General features: G+C 46.9%; 1 protein-coding gene across 1 annotated transcript; it reads right to left on the bottom strand.

The window, feature by feature from the left end:
* Positions 1 to 3140: 3140 nt before the first annotated feature.
* Positions 3141 to 11861, bottom strand: LOC142583488 (uncharacterized). Its single transcript, XM_075693975.1, has 3 exons — positions 11840 to 11861; positions 9675 to 10071; positions 3141 to 3252 (listed from the first exon to the last, which is right to left on the bottom strand). Exons 1-3 carry the CDS (start codon positions 11859 to 11861, stop codon positions 3141 to 3143), a joined length of 531 nt encoding a protein of 176 aa, XP_075550090.1.
* Positions 11862 to 14743: the final 2882 nt, after the last annotated feature.

Genomic DNA, 14743 nt, shown 5'->3' with positions numbered 1-14743 from the left:
GCGCAAGACAAGCACAAAGTAGAATTCGAACAAAACGCCTGTTCAGGACTGTCATCCTTTCTCCACCCCGAGGGGAAGGACCTTGGAAACCTCAATGGCGACATCCTGGCCTACTTTGAAATTTTCTGTTATGCTATCTTTCACGGGTTTCGTGCTCGGTTGTAATACCTTTAGGAATATGTGCATCCCCATGGTGAAATTGATTCTCGAGTCCCATCGACCTTTCTCTGTCTTTCACCTCTTGTTGTCCTTCCTTCTTCATTTTTTTGGCGAAAGCTTTAAGTGGCTCGCCGCAATGGCTCATACCCAAAAGACGCGGCGTCTAGTCGAGTGAAGCAAAAAATATCATCATCAGCAATGGCTCGTACCCCCGTAACCAAGCAAAGATGCAATGGCGCATATTACTGTAAGCAATGGCTCACACCCCCTTAAGGCAGATGCTACAAGCGCTCAACAGAGTGAAACGAACAGTGCATACATTCATTGAAATCACTTGAATTCATTGAATTCGACCGCGAGTGCTGCTTTCCCCTACTGAGAGGATGCAACGTAAAGCCGAAGAGAAACGTCGTTTGCGCGAGTTTGACTCCGCTATACGGGCGCGCGAAGCCACAACTAAGCATCGAAAACGAGCCGAAGACGACGAACTGCGAAAGCAGCAACGCGACGATGCAAGACGGCAACGTAGAGAGGTGGCCGAAGCTCACAGACAACGGGTTGCCACACGTGTACTTCACGCTATGGCTCGTTATTTCTTGCAAGAAGCCTGATCTCTCTGATCGTTTAACTTAATGTGCTACCAAGTGTGCAGCTGGCTTTCACCTTCACGTGTTACAGGAGTGCAACATGCTGCCGAACTTTTCCGCGCGTTATATTTTGTTATATTTTGTGATTGTGTTCACTTAGGCTGACTGCTTAATCACAAGATATCGCTACTCTTCTTGCTTTCATTTATTTGCCATTACTCTTACCATTTTACATTAATACATTTACGAAATCCACCAGACTCTTGATAAATCCGCCTGAGTGGGTAGATGACACTAATTTTAAGTACGTCCTAATCTTTAATCTGCCGATGGTTTGGGCTGCTAACAATAATTCATCAATAAGCATTCACCAATTGTCTTCATATTTTCAAGCATACGGTACTATGATCGATCGCAGCGCCTGCTGAAAAGAGATGCTTTCCTGGAGTTTTTTACACTCGACTACATTGGATTAAGTTGCAAAACGATAACTTTCAGTTATTGGGTGAAATGCAGACCCCGAGTAAAGGGTACATAAGTGCACGTGGCAATACAGTTAAATATGCGCAGAAATTTGTAAAAAAATATGCCTAAGTAGCTTCTGAAGCTTGTCCATAATTAGGCTACTTGAGCGATCGTAGTATGTAAGCTACTATGTGCGTATCCTGGCACTTGCAAAGCACTTCCTCGCATATGGCCTTTGTCCCTAGACAGAGCCACAGCAAATAGTGAGCATTTTCTTCAGATACTGGGGCAGCGCTTCGAATTACGGGACAACTCGGTTCACCAATAGCATCGCGCGTGGCACGACAAAATTGCCGGGCACGAAGCGTTACAGGGATTTTTTTTCGGCGTACCACAGCGTGTCATTGCTCTTCGGCCTGTGCGCACGGATGGATCACGGGGAATAGACGTACACCATGGAGAAGGCCGGGGAGGTCCGCTGTATACACGCGTGACCCGTCAAGGAACGCAAGCGCTCACTCAAAGCGCTGAAGATCGACGCTGCAGATGAGGGGCGCTTGTACACCCGCACAGCTGCCGATGCCGGACTTCTTCCGCACCAAAGCTTCTGTCTCCACAATTCCGTGCTCGCGCCAGAGCGCAGCATCCGGGTGAAATTACTTCCGGCCGTGCGAGCTGGCCACCGCGTGCCCTCGAAGTCTCTCCGGCTTCCGCAGGAAGAAATGAATCGCATTTCGGATGACCTCGTCTCCTTCGCTCGACCACCGTGTCCGGCTGAGGTCAGTTTACAAAGGAGGTCCGTTGAAAAGGGGAATGAAATGAGGAGGACACATGGAAAGGGCCAAGAAAAAGAAATGAAGCATGGCGCGACAGCGGAGAAAGAAACACGGTCAGCCGCCGAAGGAGGGACTCGTGTCTAGCTTCGTGCCGGACACGAGCGAAGCGTGGACAGCGAGATAAGCGGTCCGCGTTGATACACAGTTCGTGTCGGAGCGTAAAATAGAGCGCCGGTGTGAAGGTGTCGCGGCGAGAACTTGTCGAAGATTGATCACGGCAGACGCGGAAACCTAATTTTGAAAATTGTGGCAATTAGTGGAGCTTCTGGGAGCTCCTAGTACAGCATGGAATTGATAGAAATGCGAGAGGCGCAAATTAGTTTCGGGAAAAATCAATCGCGCCCTTAAATAACAACTTTCACGCGGGTCCACTCCCAAGCGCCCTTTCGGCCTCAAGCTTTTTATTCTTCTTCACGAATAGAAACTAGATACTATGGAATCGGCAAATTGTCATTGTAACACTATGCGCGGAGTTCGAAGGCTGTGGTTGCTACGACTCGAGATCCCGATCGTACAGAACATGCATTTTTTAAACAAAATTATAAATTATCATAGGGGGAATATCACCAAGGAAGGTTAAGGATAAAAGCCATCTCAATTCACCAATGCTAAGTGTTGACGAGTAGTAGTCAAACAACGAATGTCGCTCTAAGCCAACGTTTTGACAAGGTGACTTGTGTCGGACAATTCCCCGACGAGAACAAATCTCTTTGTCGAAACATTGGCTTAAAGAGACAATCCTTGTGCGACTGCTACTCATCATTCCAAGTTTTCATAAACCTTTCGTCCTGCCTTGTTTGGATAGCTAAGTGTTACGATTTCATCATGAACTTAGAGATGACTCGCATCTCCATCATGTTATAGTCATATTTCTGGTGGAGCCACTTGTCGAAGTAACGGTATAGTTTAAGCATTACTTACTTATATTAGAAAGGAGCGTGCGTTACATGGCCCATTCGTGTTGATGTTGCGCTAGAATGTTCGACGGTATACGTATGCAACCAAATTGACACCCTGCTATCGGTCTTCTTACAGTGCGTATGCAAATACCCTAGCAATTCTAGTGCAAGACAACCCAGCAGTACATCGAGCATCACCGGTTTATTGGAATGGCAGGCTCGGCGTATTGCGCCGGCGGATGCGTGCTCGATGTTGACGTCTCGTTGTCGTCGTACACGTAGTAGTACTCGAACACTTCCTCGTACCTGCGATACATTAAAGAAAAAAACAACTAATTCACTAAACCAAGTCCGGCATATTGTGATGATTCCTCCTTCCTAATTGTGTTTCTTTCTGCTCTGCCACACCGGACAAGCCGTGCCTGGTGTTGTCTGCGGTCGCATTACCGATCGACGATGAAGCACGAAAAGGAATAATCGTATAGTAATGGCAAGCAGAAGCGTAAAGTGATCTCCAGAAAATATCATATAAAGGACGCAGTAACGGTCAATTGTTCCGAAGAGCCAGAAGAACCTGCTACAAACAAATACCTTCCCAAACCCGATCGCTTATAATCATTGTTACCCAGTACTCTATTCTGATCGATGTAACAACTAATCATCGGGTGGACCTCGGACACATAATCTGGGCTTGCTCCAACATAGTGCAAGGACCAAACAACACATACACGAACGCGGAGCAAGGGGAGACCGCGCTGCTCAGCTCAAACAGCGAGGTCCAACTACAAGTCATCAGGCGAACCCAACATGTCGCTGGACCCAACGGCTCCTAGCGGCCACCTAATGGAGGCAAAATAAACTCCTCTGGCACTTGCCGTTTTCAATAAAATTTGTTTCATCATCGTCATCCGAAGAGAATAAGGTTGCTAACAAAAAAAAAAGAATTCAAGCATGTCTTTGCAGCACACACACTACGATAGGAAAACTAACACTCTATTCGTTAATTTGACCATATCTGTTTGTGGGAAGGCAGGTGAGGTGGCGAGTTCCACAATGAAAGGTTATTGTGAAGTGAGCCTTATTTTAGACTGCCAGTTCTTGCGCAGGCGAACTCCCTTTCGCTTTACATACAGGGTGTCCCAGCTAACTTGGACCAAGCTTTTGAAAAAAACCTATGCGTTCTTCAGAAGAGAAGGTGCGTGGTGGATGTTAGCGTTTATCTAAACTTACAGTGCCATTTCCTGCTTGTCTTTTTTTGAGAAATTAGCCGAGATAAATTAACTTTCTAATTATAGCTTGAAACTTTCAGGCATCAATAGGAAAGTTGTGGAGGTTCACAAATACTGCCCAACCCAGGTACTTCCAACGAGATAGACTTAGCCTGGCCGTTTTTATTCGGGAAAAACGAGAGCCCGCGGAGTTTAAAAATATACCACGTGACCGCGCGCTCTTTGCGCCCGAATGCGCCACGATTACTGCGCTCTCAACAGTGCTTTGTAAAAAAACCTCGCTCGCTTCGTGCCTTTCCTGCTGTCCACGACAGAGCTTCGCGTTGTGCTTGGTTCCGAGATACACGACAGTGAGTTCGTGCGGCAGTTGGAAATACAGTGCGGCTCCCGTTTCTGCGGTGATAATTGCACTCTCACGCTAGCAGAACGCATGAGCAGGAAAAATGAGAAGCTCATGAATTCGAATTTGGGAACAAGACCCCAACAAGCAAACACGCATTGTAACAAGCTTGATAACGTCATGTGATTACGCTAGTTGTCACAAAAGAAGAATTGTAAACTTACACGGAAGGTTGCTTTTTAGCTTCCTGTCCATTCCTTGTCGGAAGAGAATTTGTAATTTCCTATTACACTTTTCCACTTCTTACATTAATGCCTTTTCCACTTCTTACAAAAGTTTCACACAGATGACTCATTTCATGGATAAAGGTTGTAAAGATTTATTCGCTGCGATGTCTGTCTGAGGAATGTGTTCAAACAAGTCGCCCTCTGCCATAATGCATTATTGGCAACTTTTCAGCACCTACGATGTAGCTTTTTTGATGACGCAAGACGGTATCTTGTTGCAGGCCTCAGCAATCTGCCTTTAGCGCTTCTGGTGTAGTTGTAGGTTTGCGGTACACTCGGTCTTTCAGATGTCCCCACAAGAAGAGGTGTCAAGTCCGGTGACCTTGCAGGCCATGACACTGGCCCATGCCACCTGACCCACTGGCGTTTGGAGACTTCGTCAAGCCAGGCTCGGGCAAGGTTGCTGCTGTGAGCTGGTGCACCGTCGTGCTGATCCCAAGTTCGCTTTAAAAACGCAAGAGGAAGATCACAGCGAAAATCGTCGACTGGCCCTTCCAAGATGTCGTTCACGTACCACTGAGCAGTGAGCATGTGGTCAAAAAATATGGGGCCAATTATTCTTCCGTCAAAGATACCGCACCCCACACTGAATGACCATTGGTACTGGTGTCTGGTCTGCGCCACCCAATGCGGGTTCGTATCGCTGCAGTAATGCGCATTATAGATGTTGAATTTCTGGAGAAGGCTGTCTCAACTGTCCAGAGCACTTTCTCAACAAAATCCGGTATTTCATCACTGTTCACAAGGATCCAATTTGAGAAATCAAGCCGCCATTGAAAGTATCTTTCTTGCTGCTTTTGATGTAGTTGGAGGTGATACGGATGCCTTTCAGCCTTCCTAAGAACTCTTGACACTGAAGACTTTGAAGTCCCAACCTCACCACTCACATCGCGCACGCTGTAATGAGGGTTTGCACTCATGAAAACCAAAATGTCCCCTTCATCCTCTTCACTGATGGTCCCCTTTCTGTGCCGGGTCTTCTTGAAGCTACCTGTTTCTGTCAGCGTCAAGTAACTCCTAATAATTGTGTTCGCGCTAGGTTTGAATTCCCCCACATTGCCAATTTCGGTACACCTTGGCAGCTTTCCTCTTGTCGCCACATGCCGCTCCCAAGGCTAAGACCATGTTCGCCTTCTGCTCGCTTGAGTACGGCATGCTTTAGGCACTGCAAACAAGTTCTTCGAAGCGGCTGCGCGGCACGACAGTAATATATAGTCGAGCTCACATGCATATAGGCGCTGGCACCGCTTGGAAGAAAAGCGGCGTTAACAAATATCGACGCTCTCTCTCGCACAGGTTCCAGATGTATGATGCATGTTTTGTGTGTATTTTTTCTATTCCGCATTCGACTTGAACGCTGGAAAAAGATTGCACTTCTCGTCATATCGGAATAAACGGCTGATGACGGCGCGTTCTTCTGCGACAGGCGCGAGTGGCTGCTGACGAAGCGCTTTTTCGGAGCGCTGTCGATAACCGCTGCCCGTAATGTCAGAGCCGAGCAAAGATTGATGCCCTTTCTCGTAAGTGAAGGGAAGGCGTGGCACTGGCGATGTTTTTTACAAAGCACGGTTGAGAGCGCTGTAATCGTGGCGTATTCGGGCGCACAGAGCGCGCTGTCACGTGGTATTTTTTAAACTTCGCGGGCTTTCGTTCTTCCCGAATAAAAACGGCCACGCTAAGGCTATCTCATTTGAATTACCTGGGTTGGGCAATATTTGTGAACCTCCACAACTTTCCTATTGACGCCTGAACGTGTAAAGCTATATTGAAAAATTTTGTTAATTTATCTCGGCTACTAATTACTAAAAAGAAGACGAGCAAAGAAATGGTACTCTATGTTTAGATAAACGCTGACATCCACGCGATTTCTGTTTTGAAGAACGTATAGGTGTTTTCAAAATCTTGGTCCAAGTTAGCTCGGCGAAAGTGAATACTCGTGAAGGAATAGTACTAGGTGCATACTAAGTAATTCAAGTGACACTTATTGGGCACACTAGGCCCTTATATATATATATATATATATATATATATATATATATATATATATATATATATATATATATATATATATATATATATATATATATATATATATATATTGTACTAGGTGCATACTAAGTAATTCAAGTGACACTTATTGGGCACACTAGGCCCTTATATATATATATATATATATATATATATATATATATATATATATATATATATATATATATATATATATATATATATATATAAGGGCCTAGTGTGCCCAATAAGTGTCACTTGAATTACTTAGTATGCACCTAGTACTATTCCTTCACGAGTATTCACTTTCGCCGAGCTCCCCTACAAAAGTATTTCCTTCGCATGTAACTTTATCTCCGGCGGCCACCGTAGTCACAAGTTCAACAATAAGAATTGTGTAAAATTCTTTTTTTTTCTTTAGCTAGTAAAGCAGTCGGAATGCGGCGTGCTCCAACACAGCATTCGAGTAACATTCGGCGGGGCAAACGTACGGCTAACATCATGACAGTGTCGTCACGTCGAGAAATATACAGCAAATAAACATTGGGAAACAGCTTATGTAAGAGAGAATTTACGTTCTCCGCGACACTATCGCCCACCCGTTCCATTTACAAGGTGCGGTGGGAGAACAAGGCAACGCCCCCGTGGCCAACTCGTCGGTCGCCGCCGGGCGCGGCGCGTGCCTGGACCGAAGTGTGCCGTCGTCGATGTGTGTGAATACGGGCTCGCGCGCGACTGAAAACGCCGGCGGCCGATCCGACGAGTGCGATGCCGCCGCCAGCAAACCGGGCTCGCGAGCGACGACCAAAGCGGCTCAAGGCCACCAGTCTGACCCAGTGCCGACGGGCAGCAACCGCGAGGCGAAGACGGGCACACACCGGTCGGAAATTGAAGTGTCTTTGCCCTCCGCCACCGTGTGCCCCAACGTCTCGCTGCCAAGTCATCCGACATTGCGAAGCTTCTTAACAGGGCTTGCAGGGCTGCTGTTGCTTAAAGGGCCTCTGTTGAAATCTGCCCACTGGCGCTTCGGGAAAGCGAAGATATGTCGTACTGCACGTTAGTTCCGAGGCTCTGCCTTGAAGCAGGCCGACAATGGCGAGGAATGGCATGTTATTTAACAACGAGAGTTCCTTGGACAGCACACGCACACCGTTCTTTAGAGAAACACAATAGCGCGTGTTGGCTGCTGTATGGTGTAGGGGTGCTATCCGACGTTATTTCACGCCGTTAGTTGAATGTTAACAGTTAGCTAGTCTAAGCCTCCGCTCAAAGAAATCAGAATCAGTGACATTTGTTTTTCCTCTCCTGCCTTGAATTACTTTGCTTGTTTGAAAACCTGATTGAATGAGAACAGACGGGGACCATTCTCCTTCCGTGAGTGTATACATATGTGGCGTAACACAAGCTACAGAATTGTTTGCTCGCTCAATTACCACCAGAGGCCACGGGAGCTTGTCGGCGCACCACAAAACTAACTGAGAGCTTGGCCCTAAACAAATGCGCTTGCGTGTGCGACCTCTTGAGACGGCAAGGATCGCAGCGAGGCGCAGACACGCACTGCAGTGCAGAACCTTTGCTGAAGTAAGGCCCGGTGAGAGCAGGGCTCGACTGAATTTCGCCACAGCTACAGCGCGAGTGCCGCAGCTGTCAGCGGGCGTCCTTGGAGTGTCCCAGTGGTGTACGAGCCACGTTCGTGTGATCGAGAGACCAACGCTGGCGTAACATGTACGGCCTCATTAGAAGCGCGTAGTACGCGACCGGTGGGATAGCGGTTGTGTCTACAGGTGGAAATTCACAGCGTCTCCACTTGCTGGCGATTGTGCCTTTTGTCTTATGCTAATGTCGAACAACGATCAAGCGTAGAATTTTAAGCGAATAATTCGTATATATATGCGTGAAAGCTGCTGTCGTACTTTGCTGAACCTGCAACTATCAGCAAAGCAAGGATTCGCAGAGGTATGTGCTACAGCAACGATAGTGGCGTTCGGGAGCTATAGTTTCTAAAACACTATGCCACCGAAACCTGTGATTTCGTGAACAACATTCGACGGAAGACGTTTCCAGCCTTTGATGGCATTGCCTCACGGGCATTTTATTTGCCACTGTCATAAACGAGGCTTTTTAACTGCCTTCGTTGTGGCAATGACCTCTGTGTTTCGCGAGATTGTCTGCCACAGCAATGACTAGAGTATGGACAACTTTTCCTGAAATAAAATTCTAGTATCATTTCGCCCTTTTCATGCGGCCTGTAGTTCACACAGGTAGTACTTGATGCTCACGAAAAGTAGCATTTTTCTTTTTACTTTAAATTACAAGTGCAGTATTTATTAAATAGAGACAATGCTTGTTTCAGTGTTCAGAGCTTAATTGCACATAAATGTACGAGTAGTTCACGCCGCTTCCACAAACTCTGTGTACGTACGTAAATCCTTTAACCTTAGACGCAGCATTCGCGAATGCTCTCGATAAAGGTCAGCGATGCTGAAGCGTCGACAATGAAGCCTTTCTCACGAGTTTATGTTGCGATTGAGGTTGAATTTATCGCGGGAGAGAGAAATAGTGTCTATGTATTGTCATCGCGAAACTGTTCCAATGGCCCCACCTTCAAATATTTCACTTCAGTCGTCTGTCCAACATGATGTCCTGGCGCTTATATCCGGACGACAGTTCTGTTCTTGTCGTCACTCTCATATATTACGACGGACGCCACCGCCGCCATTCAAACGTTTTACCATTTCGTCCTTGTTGCTGAGGCGGGTTTGTGTGACACATATAGCGTTACCGGGTGAGTAGCATGATGCGGATACATTATACCCAGTTTAGTTGTTTACGCCGCGCGCACAGAATGCACGCAGCCATACTCACTCATCGAGGTTCGCCGATGAGTTGAACGTTCCGTTTTGGGTGATGCTGCCGCCGGTCACGGTCGGTGCCGACGGCAGCGAAGCGGGTGCGAACGTGGTCGCCGCCGTGTCTTGGACGGCGCTGGGCGTCGTCTCCATGACAGGCGGCTCCCATTGAGCCGGCGTCGCGCTGTCCGGCGTCAAGTCCACATCCTCCACCGCAGCATTCGTCGAAGCTGCGGTGGCAGCGGCGGAGTGCGAGCGCCGCCCGGACCTCTTGCTCTTCCGGCCCGGGTGCTTCGCGTGGCGGCGACTCCCGCCGTGGGCGCGAACACTTGGCGGCTGCTGGTGCCACGTGGTGTGCGCGAGGTCCTTGCCCGTCGACGAGGACGGCGGGACCGGCACATTGAGCAAGCCGCCTGCGAGAAGTGATGGCAGAGCGGTGGCGGCACGTAAAATTAATGTGCAAACGAAATTAGAAAGGAAAAAATAAAAAGCTTTGACCTTTGAGACAAAGGCATATGGAACTTTCCGTCCGGCTTGCCGTTCTACTTATCACCTGCAATCGCTTTACGACACTTTGTAGCGCCTAATAAATTATTTTCTTATATGGGCACAGATATTAAAATATTTTGAATATCATTGCATCGTTTATTAAGTACTTCTCTTATGCTTGTAGTAATACCTACAGTCCATTATCAGTGCACCATCCTGAGAATTCTTTACTTTGAAGTATTAGTCGAACTTGTAGCGTTATCCTGTTGCTGCCGTTGCAGTGTTCTCATTGACAAGTATGGAGAGCTAAGCTTATAAGTTTAAGCATTCATTATCTGCGGTGTATATCTTTATGTGCGGTTACAGACCCTGCCTTTAGTATCACTCTTTTCCCTTTTTATTTTTTATTTTTGCTTTCTGCTCTGCCTCGCTGCCGCATGCTGCCAGGCGATTGAGTTTTTCACGTCGTCTCTTCGCGCTTTCGTGCTCACCGTCCTCCATTGGTAAATTTGAACTAACCTACTAACTGACTGAATTGACTGACTGACTTGACTGACTAGACTGACCTGACTTCACATGACTTCCCCTGAGTTCACCTGACTTCACCTGACTTGATCTGACATGACTTGACCTGACCTGACCAAACTGACTGATTGATTGATTGATTGATTGATTGATTGATTGATTGATTGATTGATTGATTGATTGATTGATTGATTGATTGATTGATTGATTGATTGATTGGGATTCTTGTTTCGTCGGTACTTGGGCGAGAAATCTCATCGCAATCTAAAGTGCTAATGGCGCCGCTTTGCTACAGAATAGTTCAGGTGTCTACCCCGAACGAGATAGTTACGGTTTCCGCAGCAGGAGATTACTTTCCAAAGGCAGTTTCATAAAACTGACCACCTTCGATATTGCTGTTCTTGAGCTGTGTAACTAAAGGGTAAAATTTTATTTGGAAATTCTAAAGTAGCTACTTAGCCATTTATGCATACCGTGCCCTAAAATACCTTCAAGGAGAAAACGTAGCAGCTGAATATTCTACACGGTGCTTTTTTTATTTGCACCAAAATTTTAATAACTGCTCGTAGTAGATAACACAGTTCTAACTCTTCAACCAAATTACTCAATGAGGTGGCCATTACTTCTAAAAATATCAATATGCTTAACTAAATAATTAACATGACAGCGTTAATTAACGTGTTATTTATTTACTCTACGCCACATGAATAAATCTGCGAACTATAGTTCGTGAGTATGCATGGCATATGGGCTTAGAACAAATTCTCAGGACTATGCCAGTTTCGAGATGATTTTCGATGTGTCAGACAAAATACAATCGCGTGCTGCAATGCATAAACAGCGTTTTCTTGAAAAAGGTAAGTGGAAAAACCGTACACTTTGACCGCAAGTTTGACGGCGCATATCTCGATGCAAGACAACTACACAATGCAACAGCACAACACGACACGATGGTACACGACGCAGCACAACGCAACACACACACACACACACACACACACACACACACACACACACACACACACACACACACACACACACACACACACACACACACACACACACACACACACACACACACACACACACACACACACACACACACACACGCACAGACACGCACACGCACATGCGCGCGCGCAGAGAAAAGGGACGACAGTAACAAACCATGTCGCTCCTTGGCGGCCATGTGAGAGTGGCCTGGGATGCGTGCGCTCCTCTCGCTCACTGCAGCAGAACAATGGCACTTAATCAAGCATTCACATCAAAGACACGTAGAGAAATTGTCATCGTACTGAATCGCAGAGTTCTTTAAATGCCAGGCGGCAAGTGTATATTCGACAAAAAGTGGCATGGTGTACGTACTATAGAGGTCTGTATTGAAGCGCTTATGCACCCCAGCACTCCAAGAAAGCTTGCGACAATTTAGGTGAAGCAGGCGCTGCTCAATCAATACAAGAGGCATAGGATGTGTTTATATGGCGCTGTTTATACTGGTGGCGCTTTACGCATGGTTGCTTTCTCCAGAGGGAACACCTCAGTAGTATTCAAGTCTCTAGCGCACACATATGATTGGAATGAACGGCTGGCGGTTATTCTCAAAATGAATATTATTGTTAGGTGTTGCATCGGCTACTTTTTCTCCCTTTATTAAGTTAGATTAGATATAATAATAATGAGGGGTTACCGTCGAGAATGCACAGAACCCTGCGCAAGCTACTTCTCTTCAAGAGGGAAATAGGTCAAAATGGTAACTTCATTTTTCCTAGTTATTCATTATGCGTGTACTGCAGATATTATTTATCTGAAGGCTTACATTCACAATTTAATCTTCCTATATCCTTTCCTCGCACTTGGTGCCTGTAACGTCAATCATTTTTTTTTCATTATAAGTTTCTTTGTTACCCACCCCGTATTTACCCCATCGTTTAGTGCTCGCAGCATTCAGCGATTATACACAAATACTTTTTCAAATACATCGTTGAGCTTGAGTTCATGCGAAGTGCATCTCAAAATGCTTCCTTCTCCCGTGATTGGTTACCTGCCCTAGATGAGCGCACTCGTTCAGTGTTTCAAGACTGACTGAATGATTACAAGAATGATTACCGACAGAAATTTTTGTTTGCAAGTGCCTAAATTACAAATTCACTCGGACAGGTATGCTCGACAAGGGCTGCAAGAAGAAATCTCTGCCAGAGTGACAAGCACTCTCTCTGAAGCTTAGAGGGAAAAAAATATTTTTGTGAGTTCTGTTCACTGCCTTATAATGCGTCAATAGAAAGGCAGTTAAGTGCGTGAATGCGGCCTGTATAGTGAAGTCGTCTATGTATGAAGTTGTATAGTGAACTACGTCTATGTAGGTGTGCAGAATTACTAGGCAGCTCACTCGTCCTGGATGCGAAGGCATAGGAGAAGGCGCACAGCGCCATGCTGCCAATGAGGAGCGCGTAGTAGGCCATCGGCATTCCCAGGATGCGGCTCCGGCGTATCCTGCGTTCAAGGACGAGAATGCGCATTGGACTTCTTTTGAAACGATAACTGCGGACTTCAGAGTTGTACTGGAATTAAAGACGCAATAAATAAACCTCTTTACTGCGCTGCTAAGTGTAAGTTGTTTTTGAAAAATTCAGTCAATGACACTTACGCCAGCATTGCCCTGGTCGAGGCGGGGATCGTGCGTGCCTCCGATCCGCTGGCCAGAGATTCCGCGGACCCCTCCTAGGCCAAAAATGAAAGAGCGATTATGTGCTGCGTCCCACAACACAAAAGCAACACCACTCTTCGAGTTTACCAGACAGTGTGGCGAGAGGCATGGGGGTACTCGTAATGCGATTCGCCGTTTCTCTCAACGTCACACAAGCTAAGCAGTGCTTGGCTCGGTCACTCAGAGGAGACAATGTAGGGGCGTTGTGCGTCAATGGCTGAGCTTAATCTATATGAAATTGCTCATCTACAGTGTTGCAGCGAGACAGCTACAGCAGCCTCGGAAGCAGATGCCCTCCTATCCCGTTTTCTCCTTGGCAGACACCATACTTATGTGTGAAAACGCTTAACGCAATGTTTTTTAGCGCTTACTATCCCACCGAAGTCACACGAAGTGATAATTATTCGACAATTATTGCCTATAGCCCAACTACAACTGGACTTTGAAAAACGCAAGGGCGATTAAAGTGTTCATGTCGTCCGGCTCACTGTGACGCGTCTAGCGCCCTATCAGCGTTTGCGCGGGAAAGCCGTATTCCCAATCAGCTTTCATCAAACCTCGGCGATTAAGATAGCAATCATTTCTTTGTCGTACTGGCGAGTGGTGTACCTTCTTCAGCAGTACGCGACTCTCGCCGGAGTGGGCTGCCAGGGTGCCCTCTTCACTTCTCGCCATCAGCGTGGAGGCAGACGTCAGCGAGGGGAGGTGGACGCTGTACAGCTGCCTGGTGTCGGTAGATCCCGCCGTAGATGACACAGCCTACGATGGTGACAAGCGAAGCTGTGCACGGTACCACGGGTAGGTTCGCACAAATGGTCACCGGCAAACCGTGAAGTGGCAACTGTAGCTCACTGTCTGTAGCTGACAGACTGATCCATCGATCGATCGATCGATTGATTTATTTATTTATTTATTTATTTATTTATTTATTTATTTATTTATTTATTTATTTATTTAACATAGCAGCTACGCCTCGAATCCGACATGCACCAACAGAAGAATGATCAACACATCGGCGCTGCTGCGTTACGGTCGCTATAGCGAAAATGGCAAGCTCCGCCCTGAAGCAAAACAGTCTAGCCATAGCCGTCGTTACATTTACAACTACGGATGCAAGGGTGAGTGCTTGCCTCTGAGGAAGACGGCTCGTCTGTCCTGGAGCGGCCCGACGCGTCCAGGCCCGGCAGGAATCGAAAGAACTGCGCGCCGAACAGCTCGGGCAGCTGCTCGGGCGGGATGTGGTGCCTGTCGATCCGGCGGTGTCCTGTGCTGTCCTGCATCCTAGAGAGTAACGGGCTACGTACGCCTTGCGAGAACCGACCGCTCACGTCCACCTGACACGTCCAGCGAGATTCAAATGCCGAGCG

This window comes from Dermacentor variabilis, chromosome 5, assembly GCF_050947875.1.
Source record: "Dermacentor variabilis isolate Ectoservices chromosome 5, ASM5094787v1, whole genome shotgun sequence".
NCBI lineage: Eukaryota > Metazoa > Arthropoda > Arachnida > Ixodida > Ixodidae > Dermacentor > Dermacentor variabilis.
This window is presented reverse-complemented; position numbering and strand designations above follow the sequence as displayed.